We start from the raw sequence: 20,028 nt of genomic DNA on the forward strand, positions 1-20,028 counted from the left end.
GGAGGAGTTAAACTATTCATCTCGCTTTCCGTTTTTTTTTTTTTTTTTTCTATTACTTTAAAGTAATCGTTATATTACTATATAAAGGAGACTGTCTGTCTGCCGCAGCGTCAACCTTTAAACGAAGTTTCTAATTACTTGTTAAGCTGGCGCGTGTTCGTTAAGCCTCGTTTCCTTTACTGGCTTGATTATCCCACCCCTGCCACCATGTTTTATATGGTTTTCTTTGTGTTTACACGCCGTTTGTGACGCACTTAAGACCCCCAGTAAGACAGGAATACAAACACTTACTCTGAATACTTTATTCAGGGTTATACTTGGACCGGACGTTCTACAGTCGCATACATTAAACAGGGCCGTCCATCTTGCACGTGCCGCTCTCTCTCTGTGTTGCCAGATCTTTCCGTAACAGGTATATAGATACCTTTCAACTTTGTATTTTAATTCTTATTTTCTGTCTTCTTTTTTCAGTCTAAATTCGATTAGTTCTAGTTGTAAGTTAGATTAGGGACTCTTAGTTTGATTTCCGGTTAGGTTATGATAGGTTAGATTAAATTAGATTAGTGTTATTAGCTTTAGTTGTCTGATTATGTTCATCCTAGGTTATGATAGGTTAGTTTAGTTAGTGAGTAAATTAAATAAATACATTAAAATAATAATAATAAATTTTTGGGATTTTGCTCATTTGTCTGTCAGTCTGTTTGTCTTGTCTAGTTTGTTGTTGTGTTCATTTGTTTTCACACTGTTTGTCTAGCTGTTAATAGTATTGAGATTCGTGCTCGGGTTCAGTTTTATTAGTATTAAGTAGATATGTCTTCCTACTAACAGCCACTTGGCACTAACTTCTACACTTAGCTATTTGTGGCAGCACTCAACTATTGTTTGCTACACTCGTGTTTTCTTTTAGACCTTTTGGAGGACTAAGGCTTTGCAACCTAAAAACTGCATTCCAACATCAAACATAGACAATAGAGAAAGGTAGGATCCCTCTGAACAGCATACATAAGGCTATAGTACCATCTATCTCCATTCCCTCCTTCTTCCCCCCTTTCCCTTACCCTCTTTTCTGCCAGCTAAACATTTCATGTATGGGCGATCAGTAGTGTAGCGTAGTGGGGGCAGCAGGGGCGGTCCGCCCCAGGTGGCACTTTTTAGGGGACGGCAAAATTTCACAATAAATAATAATAATATCTTGTAAGAATTTGAACCATTTTATTTCATATTTTCGTCCATCTGCGACTTGGACTGATTGAAATGAGCACGGAATAGTGTTACCATCCATCCGGATAGTCTGGGAATCGACTTGCTGTCCAGGGATATCGTGTGCAACCTGTTGACTTTTTTTTTTTTTTTTTTTATTTTGCTTGTACGATTTATTCATATATGTATATACACCTCCAATATCCAATACAGCTAGGTCACTTGCGTTACTCCTATCCAAGTCTCCTAGTTGCTAACTGTAACTGGTTTAGAACCAGCATGCACAGCACATTATTCTTCGCATTGCAAAATGACATACGCATGCATCAGGAACTTCTATTCGAACAAACCTCACTTGCCGTCCGGGTCAGCGATTTTAATAAGGTCGCAACACTAGCATGGAATTTTTCATTACTTATTCTGTGACGAAACTGAATTTTAGTCTTTTAAATTGAGATATCTAAATAAGGGGGCAAAATTTTCCTCCGCTTCGGGTGGCTGACACCTACACTACACCACTGTGGGCGATGTCTTTCTTGTATGTATGTATCAAATACAGAAGATTTGACAATGAACACAAAATCATAGTCAAAGTTACCAACAATCATTGTTTAAAGAGATTTCACAGTATGCACCAGCATGAAATTTTTCAGCTATATACAGATATTTTAATACAATTGTGCCCATAAGGTTGGTGTTTCTTTGACACCATGTCAGGATGTGACACCACTGAGTCTCTCAGGACTCGGAAATTGTGACTTTATGTCATGCGAGCGGTAGCAGGTAAGCAGTTGGATTTGGAGTAGAGGTGAGGAGAGAGAAATGAGGAAGTGATTCGCACGGATTCCAGATTAATAAACAATAACAAATTTATTTTAATGAGCAGGAGTACATGATATACGATCATAGACATCTTGGATGATATATGGCCTATATCCCTAGATTATCGAATCTAACTGTCGCGAGAGAGAGAGTTTACAGGATATTCGCGTGTGGATAAATACCTTATAAAAAAAAGTCGAGGATTGATGACTGGATGATTCACCATCGGAATTCTTGGGTGTTTGATGAAATGTTCTTGATATTTAGAGTGCTCAGGTAACAGGAGCAACTTAAGGTATCCTTATAATAAGGTCGGTGGAGGCACAGTATTTTGTACGTTATAACTCTTGGGGAGACGAACTTTGGAGGACAACTGACTGGATTTGTCATCGTTCTCCCTTGTTATTTGGGTTCCTTCTGAGTTTTTTTCCATGAGGTCAGGAGTCTGTTGTTAAGAGCCTGGTGTCCAATACTGGAAATTTATCGAAAGTTTCGGGTGGCACGTTAATGACTGGATGGATCATCCTCAACAAGGAAACAAGTCCATGGGAAACAATTTTTATGATAGCTCTTGAAAAAAAAAATTGAAGTCAAATGACGAAATTGTAAAATGACCAAAGGTCAAGATAACACTTTCTTGAGGGTCCCTTTGTCTCTCACACAATATTACATATGTTCCTTTTGGAAACCCATATGTTGGGCATCATTCACTCAGCCTGCTGTAGTTCAAAAGACCACCATATCATTATATTATTTAAAGTATGGTAAGACCCCACTTAATGCTAATTCAATATAACATGGTCTGCTCAAAGCCTTGAAATAAGCTCAAAATTTATGCTGATTGAAATTATCGCATCGTTTAATTGATTAATTCCTATATAATACAATTATTCCTGAACATGAACCAATCAGCAAAAGCTGGCAATTCGTCATAGAGCTGTACTTCCCTTAAATCTACATTTGTTTTGTTCAATTTTGGAAAAAATATAACATCGTGGATGTCATAGGAAATATCAACTTCGCTTGGCAAGAATTAAGTGATAAATGCATGAACGGAGTGTGGAAGAAATTATGGCTGAAGGTATCCAAGAATTCTCAATGAGAAGCGCCTATTGCTATATTGTTAGATTGACCAAATTGTCAACCTAATCGATACAACAGGACTAGGAGATGTAAATGAGCAGTATATTGAGGAGTTACTGCAAGTTTCTGGTGAGAGCCTTACCAACGATGACCTTTAAGAACTGGAAAATAGTGATTCTGAAAACGAAGAACCCAAAGAACTTGCTACTGATAAAGTTTGGTAATAACTGAAATCATTGATCAAATTGTAGCGAGTGATCTAGATTTTGAAAGGAGGCAAAAGCAAGACAAGGTGTTTTGGATGCAAACTTCTGCTACCAACATTTGCTTAAGGAAAGAAAAAAAGCGACAAATGAAACTACATGACTTTATTGCAAAAAACAAGAATTTCAGAAAAGCCAGGACCTTCATCACAAAAATGAACTTTACATTTTTGTGTGCATATGTTTGTGTTATTTAACATACATTATTATGCAAATTAATATAAAAATAACTCAAAATTACAGTAAAATCTGTTTATTTTTGGTCGTGTGTTCCCCTTTCCCTATTTACTCTGTTAAAATGACCTCATTTAACGCTGTTTCATTTAGCGCTTTGTCATCTAGGAATGTATCCCCTGCATTAAGCAGGGTCTTTCTGTAATTATATTAAGTTCCAAAGTCAAAATTAAAACTAAAGTAGTGGGAGGAATGTATACCACATCTATACTTAATATACACAAATTACTGAGTGGAATAAGGAGTAAATGATGCAAACAAAGCTGCATTAAGTTGTCTTTGTGTCCAATTCTAATGTGCACTCTGGTTTTGGAGACAAGAAAAGTGCAAACAAAATGTGCATTAGAAGTTATTGTCATTATACCTATCAGTCAAGAAAAATTTTTTATATATTTTAATTCTATTTTAAATGAAAAGCAAACTGCTGAATTATATATTACCAATTATTTGTAGCTTTTAAGTTTAGATAATGAATTTTTCTGAAAACTATTATTATTTAATAACTTTTAAAAATTAGTACTAAAATAATTTCTTAAAATAAATATAATTATAGCATTTATTAATATTTCAACACTTGTTATAATAATATATTTACAGACAATTTACTTTTTTCTAGAATCTGTTACGTCTGCTTTTGGTGTCATTAACTGGTTTAATTGTAATTCTTGTTCCAAATTTTGCAAATCTTATGGCTTTTATTGGAGCAACATGTTGCACATTATTAGCTTTTATATTACCTGGATTATTTCATTTTTTCACTTTCAGAAGGTTTGCATTAAAGTTTTTCTCATATATTATAATTAATGCATAATTAAAAAGATGATACCATATATATTTATTTATTTATAGCACAATTACAAAGTGGGAATGTGTTTTTGATTGTTGGTTAATATTATTTGGCTTGGCTGGGTAAGTAAATTAATTAATATAATACTTAGTTTAATCTTTTCAAATAAAAAATATTATTATTATTTTCAGTTCTGTTATTGGTACACAGGATGCTTTGCAAAGAATGATGGGATTTCAAACAACAAAACAATATTTGTCTGTTAATAGCACAAATTTACAAGTATCCATGACACATTAATATAAATAACAGTTTATAAAAAAAAATGTGAAAAATATAAAATATATTCTGATTCCTGTTGTTAAGTGTATAAAGAAATTGATGAACAAATCATTTTTATACATACATTTTATAGATCAATTAAAAATTGTTAAAATCAAATATAGAATTTATAGTAATCTGAGGGACCATTTAATTTTATTACAGATTATTGATTTGTACATTACAAATAACAGCAGTTTATTATTGATTTTTGAAAAATTCAGAAGTAATCTAAAAGTAACAGTATTTTAAAGTACTTATTTTAATTTATTAACTTGTTACAAAATTTAAATTATTAATATAATATACTATGAAAATAGAGATTAGGCACAATATTTTTTTAAGTTTATATATTATTTTTTTTTGTTATTGTTATTGATTGATTTTAAATCTGATTAATTTTTTAGAATAATAATCACTATAATCTTTATATATATTTTTTTTATCATTAAAAGATTTTTTTAATATATATTTTTACATTAACTTTTGTTATTATATTAGTGATTTAAAACACAGAAAAATTAACAAAGCATATGGTATATCTCTAACTGCATTATTAATTAATAAACTCCACCATACCTTTAAAATGCAATCTATTTTAAACAGTTATCGAACGATTTCGGTCAAATTAACAGACCTTCTTCAGGATCGACGTAAAGAATTTAAACTTGCCAAACGGTAATTCTAAAAACGCACGTTCTACAATCTTCCGAGATTCGATTGCGCATGTCCATTTGTTCTTTATAATGCCAAGTATTCATGACACATTAAAGAACAAATGGACATGCGCAATCAAATCTCGGAAGATTGTAGAACGTGCGTTTTTAGAATTACCGTTTGGCAAGTTTAAATTCTTTACGTCGATCCTGAAGAAGGTCTGTTAATTTGACCGAAAATGTTCGATAACTGTTTAAAATAGACTGCATTTTAAAGGTATGGTGGAGTTTAGCATATGGTATTTATCAATAATTATTTTTATTGATATAAAAATTGTTTATATTTAAATTTATTAAGAGTCAGAACATTTTAAAGCCTTTGCTAAAAGTATAAAATAGCATTATTTTAAAATATAAAAAAAAAAACTATAATTTTGGGTTCAAGTTACTATACTATAACATGGTAATTATGACAAATATAATGTTGGAAAATATCCATTACATTTATTACTTGAAAAAAAAGATAAGACATATCAATGTAAATTTTTATGTACTCAGATGAAAACTAATAATAATAATAATAACTATTGAATGTTGTGAACTGAATTTTTACATCATTATCACATAATTTAAGATAATTTGAGTTTTAAGAAATGATTCATCATTAAATATTTTAAAAACATGTGTGATATTGGTATAAATTTAATTTGAAAAATTTCTGATTTGTTCTGTTCTAAAATAATGATGATGCTTTAAGCTCTTTTAATTCTTTAAAAGTTTAACGTTTGACTAAACCGTCTTAATAATTTTATTATTGCTATAAATTTTGAATATTAGATGATGATTTTTGTTTTTTAGATTTAATTAAATGACAATGATAAATTCCTGTTTATACAGTCATTCTAATATCATAAAAAAAATTGATAAAATAAAGATACATTTGTGAAAATTTGTATGATACAGTTTTAATAGTAGAGTATAAAAAAACAACTTTTTCTATGCAACTAATTAAATCTGAATAAAGATCTTTATTTTTTCACTGAAACTATTTAATTTATATTTTTCTAAGTCGTAATATATCAATATTGTTTGTAATAAATTTCTTATAGTAGACTTTTTTTATAACAAAAATAATTTCCGAGTATCTATTTAAAATTGTTTGCTCATCTAGATGATCCAAACAAAATATAATCAGGAATTAATTTAGTCTTCCATCATTTTCCTTTTATTTCAATTTATTAACTGTAGATGAGTAAATCAGTTTTTAAACTGTAATTGGCATTCTATAGTTTAAAAATTACAAAGGATCAATTTAAATGATCATATTTGTTTTTATCCTTAAAAGTAACCATTTGCAAATACTTTAAGTATACTTAATGCATTTCTTTAATATATAAAGCAAATCAGTTTTAACTTTTGTCAGTTTACTGATTATAAAATTTTTAAAAATTTGTGAACAAAATATGTTTACAACTTAGAATAATTTTTAAACTATAATTATGTTACTTTAAGTATACTTAATGCATTTCTTTAATATATAAAGCAAATCAGTTTTAACTTTTGTCAGTTTACTGATTAAAAAATTTTTAAAAATTTGTGTTTGTTTTTTAAATACCTTATTGATATGATAAATTTATAATTGTACCTGTTTTGTTAAATACATATTTTATTTTTCTAGATGAAAGCCTAGATCCTGTGACAGGAAATCATTTGAATTTAGAAAATACACCACCTTCACATTTTCAGTCTTCTCAGGTATGTTTAAAACATTAAAGTTTTTATCTTATACATTATTTACTTTATTGTTATACTTTATTGTATTTCTTCTATGATATCATAATTTACAGATTAATGTTTAGCCATGTAAAATTAACTTTTTTTTACTAATTTTTTTTATTAATAAAATGATTTGAGTTTGTAAACATTATCAAATTATTGTTTTGTTTGTTCTACTTATTGTGAAAGCATTAATGATTGGAAAACTTTATTTATTTTAAAAGAATCATTAATTTAATTTTATTAATACTAAATTAGTTTATAAAATAAATTTTGATGAAGTTGAATTAAATAGAAACATTTTTCTTAATGAATACATATATAAATATATCAGCAGTTTTAAGATAGTTCAATAAATTGTTTACTCAGACAACAATAATGTAAAATCAGTGTTATTAAAATGCAATTAAATTTCTTCTTTAAAAAAATTTCTAAATTGCTGAACACTAAATGATTAAAAATGTTAATTTTCAAAGTTTTACATTGTAGCTGTATTTTAAGCAATTTCCTTAGAACAAACTAATCTATTTTTATCTTTTATAGTTATTTATATTTACAGCACTGTTCATATGATAAAGAAGTGCATCATAGGTTTTTTATTAAAAATTATATATTATTCTCTTTTAATAACCTTGGTTACAGGAGCCAAGGATTCAACAAATTAAGCACTTTCAAGAAACAATCCTCTTGTCTTCAGAATTGCTCTTGTTGTTTCAAAAAATCAAGATTTTAATTTTTGAACCTTAATTTTTTTTAAATGAAAAATTTATTAATGCATATTTATTGTATTGATTCTCTATTTTGTCTTTTCATTTGACTTGTTGTATACTTTTATTATACTAATGAATTTTGTTTAATTGTTAAAGGGGTGAGGCTTCATTGTGTTAATGATATGATATTGTAATATTTAAAGAACAAAGAATAAAGAATTATATTTTTTTGAAATTTCCATTAGCATAAATAAACAGAAACTATAAATTAAAGGGAATGGAAAACATTCTATTTAGTTAAGAGTTGTAGATGTCACAGCTGTGTAAAAACTTACACTGATTTGTAAATATAAATCAGATATATTCAATTCAATTCAATTCAATTGTTTATTACAGTGGGTCTATATCTGCAGGCCTGTTATAAATCAGATATAAACCTACTCCTTGAGCATGAATTAATCATAAACAGTTTGTTCTACAACTTCTAAGTCATTGTTGTTAGCTAGTGCTGTGTCTTTGGACAAATTCAGATTCCTGTGAAAATGAAGGATAATTGTTTATAACTTAATAAATCCTGTTGCAGATATAGAAATATGTATTTACTAATATACGTATTTAAGAAGTAAATTAATAAAAATGCAAAAATAAGTAATTTGATGATGGAAAAATCATAAAAAATAAAAATCTTGAGTATTGAACCCAGAACAGTCATGGAATAAGGTCTCATAAACAGAAACTTATCAACTACACTACTCTTACAAACATATTTGTACTGAAGCATGAAAATTCAATAACTTGGTTTCTTTTTATACTTGAAAATGCTTAGGATGAGGATTTTTGACTATTACATGTAGGTTTAATTTCATATTAACTTAAAAAGGAAATATTTAAAACTTAGGTGGTCATTTGTTACTTTTCCTTGTTTGTTCAGATTCAACTATTCAATTGTTTTTGAGCNTTACAAATTATCATGGTTTTACTCATTACTTTATTTCAAAATTCATTAATGTTAGAGATTCTAAATAATATATCTCTCAAGTTTTTTTTAGATGAAAAATAAGCCATTTACTTAAAATTCTACTATATTGATTATAAATCATACATAAAAAGTTAGTTCAAAAAATTTTGCATCTTGAAAAATTTTCAAACAAATAAACAAAATTAAAAACTTAGCATTCAATTGATTATGGATATGAAAATCTTCAAAAAGATTTTTCTATCTATATCCAGTGTCAAAATACCAGAAATTCTCCCATCAAGCATAAAAGAATATTTTTTTTTTTTTTTTTTTGAGTAAATAGAGATTGAAGAATTGAGAAGAGCTTCAAGTCTAGCTTGACATTGTGATGCTGTTTCTGTAGCCCTTGACAACACCATTCTTACTCATTGTTGCTCAAGTCAGACAGCTTTCAGGGGGATCTCAGTTGATTACTGATATATTAAATTAATAGTTAATTGAACAATTGATTGCTATATCTCTTTTAGCACAGCATTTGAACATGCAGAATTCCACGATCCTCGCTCCAAGAACACCTAAATTAGTTGATTGCTATATTTGTACTGATCTGTTAATCTAATTATTCTGACTTTTAAATAAAAAAGGCTTATTTATTTAATACAGCTTGAAAGTAAATAAATATGTTTTCATATTATTTATCAGAATTCTTTTATCATGATATATTGATAGTCAGCTGACAAACAGATTTAAACTGTAATTAAACTTGATTATTTTAGTTTAGAATAAATAATAAATGTATGAATATATAAAATTTTTTATGCATTTAAGTATAACAGATGCTATGCTATTATTTTTAAATTTAATTTAATATACTTCAATCTGAAAAGATACTACATTTCACTATTTGACACTATTTGTAGGTAAGAAATTCTAAGTAAATGGCTCTATCTCTATATGAAATGACTCTATAATTGGATAATCAGATGATAAAAATTATACTTATGCAGTTCTTTATCTGATTTATTAAATTATTTTTTTTTTATAGATTGACATCTTTAGTTAGATATTAAAATGAATAAAGCTGTTAGTTAGATCTTTTTTATATCAGATATACATGCTTTGATTTTAATAAGCACATACTAAAATTAAGGAAAAATTGAAATGATGTGAAGACAGTCTTACATAATTAAACTATTAACATAAATAAAATATTTTTCCCATTTTCTTAATTATAAAAATGTAAGATAGGAAGACTATTTGTCTTAATGAGAATTTAAATTAAAGCTAAATTCCCTTAGGTGAAGTACAGCACCATAGTTATATTATGTTTATATAGTAATAAATGTTTATAAGTTTGTTTATATCAGAAAATAAATTTTAAAATAAATAATATAGAAAATATGTGATCCCAAAATAATAATAAATAACTGTCTTTATATATATTTTGTTCACACATTTTTGTTACAATTAATTTAACAATAAGTTTATTTATGAGGAGTAGACCTAGCAGGACTAAGCTAACTATGCTTGTTACTATCATTCTATTTGTTACAAGAAACATTCAAATTTGAATATTTCTTTGCTATGGATTCAATGACTAACATTTGAAACTCAATAAATTAAAATAATGAGTATTTTTTATTAAGGCATAAATTTTATTTATTTATTTATTTTTTATTTTTAGTTGTGTAAACAGAATTGAGATAAATGACTTGAAATTAAAGATTTCATAACTTTCCAAAATATTTTGGAGTCTTTCTTCAAATATCTCTTCTTCAACATAAACAAAGGGTTACATTGTCAATTTTTTTTTACATTAATAAAACAGAGAGAATTCTATCAACTTGTATTTTTACATACACACGGATCTCCAAGAACCACCCAAGTTTGTAAACATAAGTCTTTGTAGGTACCAATAATTTAGAATATACCTGTATAAACTGTCACCTTAATTTTCGACAACTTTTCACCATGAAAATCCTCAGTTTTATAGAGTAAGGAATTTCCATTTATCACATTTCTTATTTTAATATTTAAATAATACAAATGAGGTAACTTATTTCATTACGTCTATTCCTCATACATAAACTGTGTGTGATCACAAGCATTATGTATAATAAAAATACTTGACAGTTCAGTCTCCTATATTCATTTTTGCAATTTATTTCTGTTTATTATTTTAATATTGAAAGATTGTTATTTAACATTATTTGTGTCCCATCCTAGTATACTGTGTAAAACTTTTTCTTTAAATTTCAGTATAATTTCTTTATAGCAGCTTCTTAAAGCAACTTGTATTAATGAATGAATGAATGAATAAGAAAAATACATCTAAAATTTATTTATTTATTCACATAAACTGAACTATAACAATTAAAATACCCTCACTTTCTAAAATGATTTTAGATTTCATCAAAAATACTAACTTATGAATTAATTTTAATTTTTATATTCACAAAACATTCTATAGAAATTTAAAATCTAGTTAAAAGCTGAAATGTTTCTATTATGAATGACTGCTATTTTATAATTGTGTGTTCAATATTTCATTGTCATAAATTTTATTACTAATTAGAATGAAAAAAAGATAATTATTTATCATCATATTAAAAATAAAAATAGCAAAATAAATAGTAGAATATCATATGAATTTATTGTCTTATTTTGTTGTTAGATTATTTTAGAATTTCTAAAATAAATTGAGATAAAACCTAGTATCTTTAACACTTATATACACACAAATGATGACTTTTTTTCAGTTCTTATATTCTTCAAAGACATTATAATAAAAACATAAGATTTTGATAAAATTGCCAGGACTAACTGTATATTAAGAATATAAGCTTTTTAATTGATACTAAATAAATTTTAATATACAGGATGACCACTTAAATATCTGTTCAGGGGCAAAAGAGATCTTTTTAGCATTGCACAAGTGTATGGATGTGATGCATGCTTGTTCCAGCACTAAAATAACCAAAGAATTTTATGATGATTTAGCTTAACATAGAAATAATCTCTGACTGTAAAGAATAAAGACAACATTGCAGAAATTGATACAAAAAGCTCACTGTTTGTTCAAGACTTGTTTGTGAGTATAAGATATTGCTGCTGTACTGTATCACTTAACAGACTGCATTATGTTTGTTCTTAAAAAGACATTAGTATTGTGTCACAATATGATTTGTCAAGATCACTTTTGTGATTTGCATCTTGTTCGGTTTCAAAAGTTTACATATTTATTCTGAAATTATCACAACTATCACATGTCCCTTTTGCTGAATGATTTATTTTATTTTACTGAATGCATTAATTTATTATTATTGTAGCATTTTTTTTAAATGAATTAATCTTTTGCCCTGATAGATACTTAACTTATTTTGCCATAGAAACAAGCACTTCATGTACACACTTGTATAATGCTGGTAAGATCTCTTTTGCTTCTGGACACATGTTTGTGACCATCCTGTATATATGTAACTTATATATATAAAGAATTGTTTTTCATGAATATTGTTTTCAAAGAGGAAACTCAAAACTTGTATTGTTTAATAATTTTTAAAAGATCTTTCTTGAACAAAAACTTTTTACATGTTATTTTATACAAAGTATATCAGAATGTGAATTATTTTAAAAGATCTTAAAAGAAAGTTCTAAAGTTGTTTAAAAATTTAATTTGCTTTCGTTTTTAAATTACAAATAATTGTAATTTATAAATTAAAATTTTTTTTTATTAACAAACTATTATTATGTATTGCAATTATAATAGAATTTCATATTACAAATTTTTATATCAAACATGTACAATACATCATTCAATCAATTTATGTGCCAAATTTTATTGATAATTTGAGTATGTAAATAAGACTGTTGTATTGTTCATGAAATATCATTTTAATAATAATATCTATAATTTTGGATTTTTTCTCAACTCTTTTCTAAAATTTATTTAATATGAGATGAAATTAACTAATGAAATATTATACTGTATTGATATATTTATTGCAGTATAAATATTGTAAATGTATTGGAAGGATTAAAAGTGTAAATTATTATATATAAAATCAGGGTTCTAAATATCAAGTGAAGAATAGNTAGTATATTTGTCTGTTACAAAAATTTTAAATTTCTTATATATAAAATCAGGGTTCTAAATATCAAGTGAAGAATAGGTGCTGTACAAAGCACGAAATTGATAGAACAGAATTCAACATTTTATATATGAAAAATTAAAGTTTTATAAATCGTATTGGAAAATTTTAAACTTTTGAATAAGAAAATAATTCATCTTTATTTATTAATTGTTTATCTCAAAAATATGTCCTACAAGAAATTTATTTAGTCATTATATTAAATTCTGAATTTAATAATAATAATTTTTGATGCTAAAAACCAATTATAATATTCTTATTAATAATAGAAAAAAGAAATAAATTTTATTTATTTAATATTGCTATATAAAATTATAAGGACTTTTACATTGTGTAAAATTGGATATTTAAAATACTTTTACCTTTACCTTTATTCTGCTTCATTGAAGAATAAACTATATAAAATAATTGAATTCTGTATATCATTATCTGCTTAGCATGTATCTTCATATTTTAATTATAAAATTAAAAGAAAATTCCTAATAACTGGAGAATCTATAAACAGTTCTCTAGTCCAAGGTAATTATGGAGAAATGGCTACAGTTAACATTTTCTATATTACTGTAGTTTAAGTGAAATGTCAATTTTATTGAACTTTATTATTTTGCAAATGTGGATTATTAAATAATTATTTTAAAACATGCCAGTGAAATATCATTAAATTTTAAAATGTATATATTTATGTTCCATTTAATTAATCATTGTAATAACAACAGCATTTTTAAAAAAGCTTGAAATGTTTTAAGAATGAATTTTTGTATTTTGAAAATTCAACATTTTTTTATACTGTAGTAAATTTCTATAATAAATATATTTTTATTATAATTGTATATAACATATATATAATCAATTTTTATCAATGATCATGTACTTTTTATATAATGTAATATTAATTTTAATTTAAGGGCTTCCATAAAGTAACATTTTATGAATAAATTTTATTATTTACACTGTTTTTTTCTAGTGGCTGTTAAACGGTATCCAAATAAATTTGGGGATTGTAAGCAATTTTATATTCTAATAATTGTAAAGCCAACTATTGTAATTATTTTCAATATACTTTTCACTTACTTTCAAAAAGTTTTATCTTATAATTTTGTAATTGTTATGTAATATACAGTATTTTAAAATGATGCTGTTTAAGCTGTATATGATATAGTATATAAAATAAACTCATAATATGATTTATTACTGCATTTATTTATCATCATAATTGTATTCTCATCTCTTACTGGATAATAAGCATTAACATACAAATGTTTTATCCCATGATACTTTTCTACAGTATTTTATTGAAGTGAAGTTTTGTTAGACAAGACGATGACATTAATAGCAACAAGCAATATTTACAAATGCCTGAGAATGAGAGACTCAAATCATTCTATTTGAATATAAAATGAATAATCACTATGTATATTTACCTGCATATTATTCAATTATACCCCTGTGATCAAAAAGTATCAGGAATGGTTCAATAAAACACAAGATTTGAATTCATTCAACAAAATTTATTTAGCCCCTTCAAAATAATCTCCTACTGTAATGCACTTTTACCAATGTTTTTCCAATCCTTGAAATATGCTTTAAAGTTGTTTTTGTGAAACTCCTTCAGGACTTGATGAAATAAAACAATTTGCTGCAATCAACTCAAAAAGATTACCATAAAGTGGAAATTTTAGTCAAGGAAACAGGAAAAAGTCACATGGTGCCATATCAAGTGAATACAGGGCTTCCAGAATCATATTTGTGAATTTTTGGCCAAAAATTCACATAGAGCATTGTGAACAGGTGCATTATCGTGGTGCAAAATCCATGAGTTGTCTCACATAAATCAGGTTTTCTACAAATTTCTTTGTGCAAAATGTTCAAACTGTCAACAAACAATATTATTTAGTCAGTTGGAAGAAATTCATGATGTACAAAATCACAACAATCAAAGAAAACAGTCAATACAATCTTGATTTTTGACTGACTTTGATGTGGTCTTTTTGGTCTCACTTCACATTTTGAACACCATTCACTTGATTGTTGAGATGTTTTGGTATCAAAAGCAGAAATCCATGTTTCATCATCTGTTATGATGCTTTCTCAAGAAGAATCATTCTTAAAACATTTCCTTAGCAACATTGAATTTTTTCCAAAAAATATTCAACATTTTCAGGATGACTTGAGAAGTGACATGCCACAGTTCCAAATAATCCTTTAAAATTGCTTGACAAGATCTAAATGATAGAGACATTATTGAATATGTTCCATATTTGTTAAAGGCAATCAAGCACCAAATCTGACTTGAGTGACATATTGTTCATCAGTTGAAGTGTATCATCTACCAGAATGTGGTTTATCTTAGGCATGTTCTCTGCTTTCCTTGAACATCTTGTACCATTCAAAAACTGTTGTTCTTGATAGACACCAAAGGTTTATTGCAACATTTCCAATGTTTTTGTAGCAGTAATTCCATTGCAAAAAAATTTAATGTTCATTCTTTGCTCGATTACACTCGACATTTTGAAAAATTGTCAGCACAAAATTTATTTGCATATATATATGTGTGTGTGTAAACAAAAAGAGGATGAGATATGGATTGCTGCTAGATATTGATGAGTCATACCAAACAATGAAATAAACAGCATTGTCTTTAAAAGAACTACTACTGATACTTTTTGATTACTTAGTATATTTGTCTGTTACAAAAATTTTAAATTTCATTTTCCAATTGAATTTTTATTAAATTATAACATATTATTATTCATGAATAACGATATATAGCTGTTCCAAGTTGAGTAATTTTAATATATTACCTTGATTGACTTTTAAGTCATCGGGCATTTGAAATAGAAATCAAAAAATTAATACAATAAAACCTGTGTAAACAGACTTATTATTTGATTACACTGTATCAAATTACTTTTTGTATTCTGTAAGGTTCCATTTTGAACAGGTTTTAGCATCTTTTAAACTTTAAACTGTACCAGATAAATTTTACACTAGTGCTGGTAACAAAACAAGTTTTTAGTAAACTTCAGCTTTTGTGAAAAATCAAAACTGGACATTAGAAAAAAGGAATGAACACACACACACACACACACACACACACACACACACACACACACACACACAAACAAACAAACATAAATACAGTAGAGCATCGATTATCCGACCTCCGATTAACTGTCACCTCGGTTAACCGACCGCGTTCTAGTCGGCAAATTCAAATGTCTGCTAGTGATGTGGTGCTAGAATATTTGGCTATGTCTTGGCTACTTTAATATTATTTTTACATGTTTTAGCTGGCAACATTGGATCGACCATGAAAGGGAGCCAGTATTTAAATGAGGCTTAATTTTCTAACTTTTAACAATACAATAGTGACAATTATTATTTTTAAAAAAATTTGATAGGTTTAACATGGAGGAAAATTCAACGCGAAGTAGGTTAATAGTGATATACTAATACCTGTATAATAATATACTAATTACATGGGATATAATAATATACTACACTAATAATGGATTTTTTCATACTTTTCGGTTATCTGACTTTTCAATTATCCGACCAACCCCAGTCCCCAATTGAGTCGGATAATCGATGCTCTACTGTATATCCAAATCCAGTTAAAGGAATAAAATTATTTAACTATGTTTATGTATTAAATTAAAGATAGATGAAAACATTCATATAACAATCATGCCTCTGAGATATAATTAATTAAACTAAATTAGTAAGCTCTGAAAATTTCTTCTATGTACCCGAATACAAAATTTTTACCCCTCAGGCAACTAGGAAAATTTGTATAGAAAAACCAGTCAAGCAACTTTCTCATTGGCTGATTTCATCTTGAACAATTTGAACAAGGAACAGTTGTCCAGAGTTAACTCTGGTCAACTGTGCCTTGTTCAATCAGTCGTAATGCTGTTTCTTAAGGTAGCAGATGATGACATGTGATTTTTAATATTGAAAACACTTCAGTGCATATGTATAAACAATATAAAGACAAGATCTCTCAAGAATGTTTTGTACATAACTATAGAAGTTGTAATGTTGCCTCTGTTAATAGTGTTGATACAGTTCCTCAGGGTATTAGCAAATTCATTTCTAGAAAACTTTTTTCAAATTTGAATACAAAATATGGAACTTTCGTGAAGTAATTCACTTTTAGAAGTCCTGTAACCATTAACATCAACTATGTGACTCTTAACAAGAGACAGGAATTCTATTTCTTGTCAGCAAGTTAATTGAAATCGGTTAGTTGATTAGCAAATGAAGAAATCTAAGTGAACTACTAATTTCTTTACATGAAAATCCATAGCTGAATTGCTATAATTATGAGCCTTGATCACTATGTGAATGAAGCTGAATTTTAAAAAAATTTCAGTTACCAACTACTACACAGTAATAATTTTACTCACTACCTGAAAACCTTACTCAAGACATTTTAACAATTATACAAGTTTAAAGGGTTGTAGCTTTCTTGGTTTTCAAAACTACAAAATAATGCATGTTTCTTAATACCCTAAATACTGAAGTTTTAATGTTATTTTTGTACATCTGAGTGGTTTTGTCCAAGTTTTACAGCATTTTTCCCCATTGTAAAATGGATAAGCTAGTCTAGACTATCAAACCTTCTGCCTGTTGACTTTTTCTCCTCCTCTTCTTTAGGTAAACATGTCTTTACTTTCAGAGTTGCTGGATTGGAAAGTTAATAAGGATATTCATAGTATTTCTTAATCTAAATTATTCCAAATATTCCGCTAATGTATATATTGATTTAACATATGAAAAACTTTTGCTTTACGGCTTTGCATCTTACAAAATGAAATGTTAAATTTTAAACTTTAAGATCAATTATGCAACTGTAAATAGTAATTAACATTTATTCTTTATTTTCTCGTTACTTTCAGAATCAATTCAATAGTCACTCATAATGATGATTGTTTTTTGATTAAAGAACATTAACAAGTTTTTTGTCATAATTCATCCAAATTATTTGTACAGGAAAATAAACCACACATTATTTTAATGATTATGTATGGTCTTAAACACACACAGATTGGCTGTAAAACTTTACATCAACTAAACCAAAAAACAATAAATAAATAAAGCATGTGGAATGAAAAAACTCATCCCAATTCAATCCATCAATCTTCATTCAAAAGTCCAATCTTGCAATTTTTCAAAAGCAAACAATGCTTTACATGGTCCATTCTAAATGCATAATTGAAGGTTTTCTAACACAATTCAATTCCATAGAATCCTAACAAATAAACACTGTTAAGAGTATTCATTACTTTACAGAAATTATTTCTTGTACATTATTTTTTGTTACATAGTCACACAGCCCTAGAACAGATTGAGAAATTGCTAAAAAATGTCAAATTCTTCAACATAGCCTTGATAGTAAAACATTCATAGAGTATATATATCTAGATTGGGTCATCAAACAATGGCCCGTGACGCTGATCTGGCCCATTGCGCCACATATGAGCTAAAATATAATCAATTATATGGAAATATCATAGTTTGTAGATAAACTTATTTAAATTTTTTCTACATAGTAAGTGTAAATAAAAATGCCAAAATTAGTCTAATCTGATTTTCACATCTGAGAGTAATATAATTTTTAGGAAAATCGGTGAAATAAAAAATTTGGCAACTTTGGATATCAGCGCTTTTTGTGTAAGTACCTGCAATGAAGTTTCTAAAAGCCATTATGATCTTGCTGCAGCCCATGTGTTTGTGTATTGATAAATATGTTGTCTTTATGTTTTGTGTATTCAGTGTATTGTATTGAACAAAATGCAGTCATTCTGTTATGTGGCCCACTGTGAAAAAAGTTTGGTAACCTGAGCTAGATCAAATCAGTTAATGTATGCAATATAGGTGGAAACTTGATATAAAATTTTTGAAATCTTGAAACAATACAATTACAGTAGACCTCCCTATAACACGGGTTCCAATAACGTAGATTCCTATAACGCAGCGAAAAAATTGCGTCATTATTCGTACAAAGACGCTAAAAGGGACGCGTAAAACGTCATCGCCAACTCATCATAGCGGACGAGCAGCCGAACTATTTTCTGCCGTCTATCGCCACGCTACAGAGAGTTTAGGCAAGCTATCGTCTGTACAGTATGTAAATTAGGTACCGTAAGTCTAATACAGTACTGTAATTTTATACATTTCTTGTGAAAGAAACATTTCTTATTCAACGGCGATTAAAATTATTTATATTAATGATGTCTCCGAAGTTCAATGAAGTTTTCGCAGAAAAATAACATCTGAAATCGCGGCTGCGGTTTGCTGCGCTGTTCCACGATGAAAACAAGCTTGAGCAACGGCGATGTCGAATGGTGCACACTTGGTAAGTAATCCTACAATTTTTTGTTTATAGCGTAGTTTATACGGATTATTTCCAAAAAAAATATACGTATTTTGGAAATGTTAAGTCAAATTAGTCTAGAATCGATTAATTTTATGGAAGAAAACCTTTCAAACAGCCGTAGTCCGTAAACTTCACACGTGTCAAATACGTGAGCCAATCACAGCCCAAGGATTCCTACAACGCGAAATTCATATAACGAGGAACGTATCTTCGCGTTATACCCCTATAACGCGAAGATACGTTCCTCGTTATATGGGGGTCTACTGTGCATAACTGACTTGATTATCCAAGAAATGATCATAAAATATTTAAATCAGCAACATTTAATTGATGAATTATAAACTAAATTAGTAAGCTTAAATTATTTGTTGTAAAAATTTAGATTACTAAAGATTCATTACAGCACTTGTTTGGAAGGATTTATCATATCCCAATTTTTTTTGTTAATTATAGAAATCATTAAGTAGATACATTAAATTTATCATCATATTTAAAACTATTGTGTGTATTGTTTCAAACTAAACAAAGTATCTTTTTTTTTAATAAGGTTAAGGTTGGTGCATGCTAGTCACTATAACTGTAGTATATAACAAACTCAATGGTTATGCAGCATTGAATGAACAAAGCCCTGCACACTGCTTATAGCATGCTATAAATTATATGCAAAGTGAATAAAGTGATATGT

The 20,028-nt window shown here is 27.7% G+C and overlaps 1 protein-coding gene across 1 annotated transcript in view; it reads left to right on the forward strand.

The window, feature by feature from the left end:
* Nucleotides 1-4,705, forward strand: part of LOC111629041 (amino acid transporter AVT3B-like) — a 17,321-nt gene extending 12,616 nt beyond the window's left edge. Inside the window, exons 3-5 of the mRNA XM_023372908.1 lie at nucleotides 4,219-4,370; nucleotides 4,452-4,511; nucleotides 4,581-4,705. Coding sequence (XP_023228676.1) covers nucleotides 4,219-4,370; nucleotides 4,452-4,511; nucleotides 4,581-4,689 — 321 coding nt within the window. The 3' untranslated portion in view covers nucleotides 4,690-4,705. The remainder of the gene's footprint in view (nucleotides 1-4,218; nucleotides 4,371-4,451; nucleotides 4,512-4,580) is intronic.
* Nucleotides 4,706-20,028: the final 15,323 nt, after the last annotated feature.

Source organism: Centruroides sculpturatus, unplaced genomic scaffold (genome assembly GCF_000671375.1).
Source record: "Centruroides sculpturatus isolate CEXI.00-Female unplaced genomic scaffold, Cexi_2.0 scaffold524, whole genome shotgun sequence".
NCBI classification, from domain to species: Eukaryota; Metazoa; Arthropoda; class Arachnida; order Scorpiones; family Buthidae; genus Centruroides; species Centruroides sculpturatus.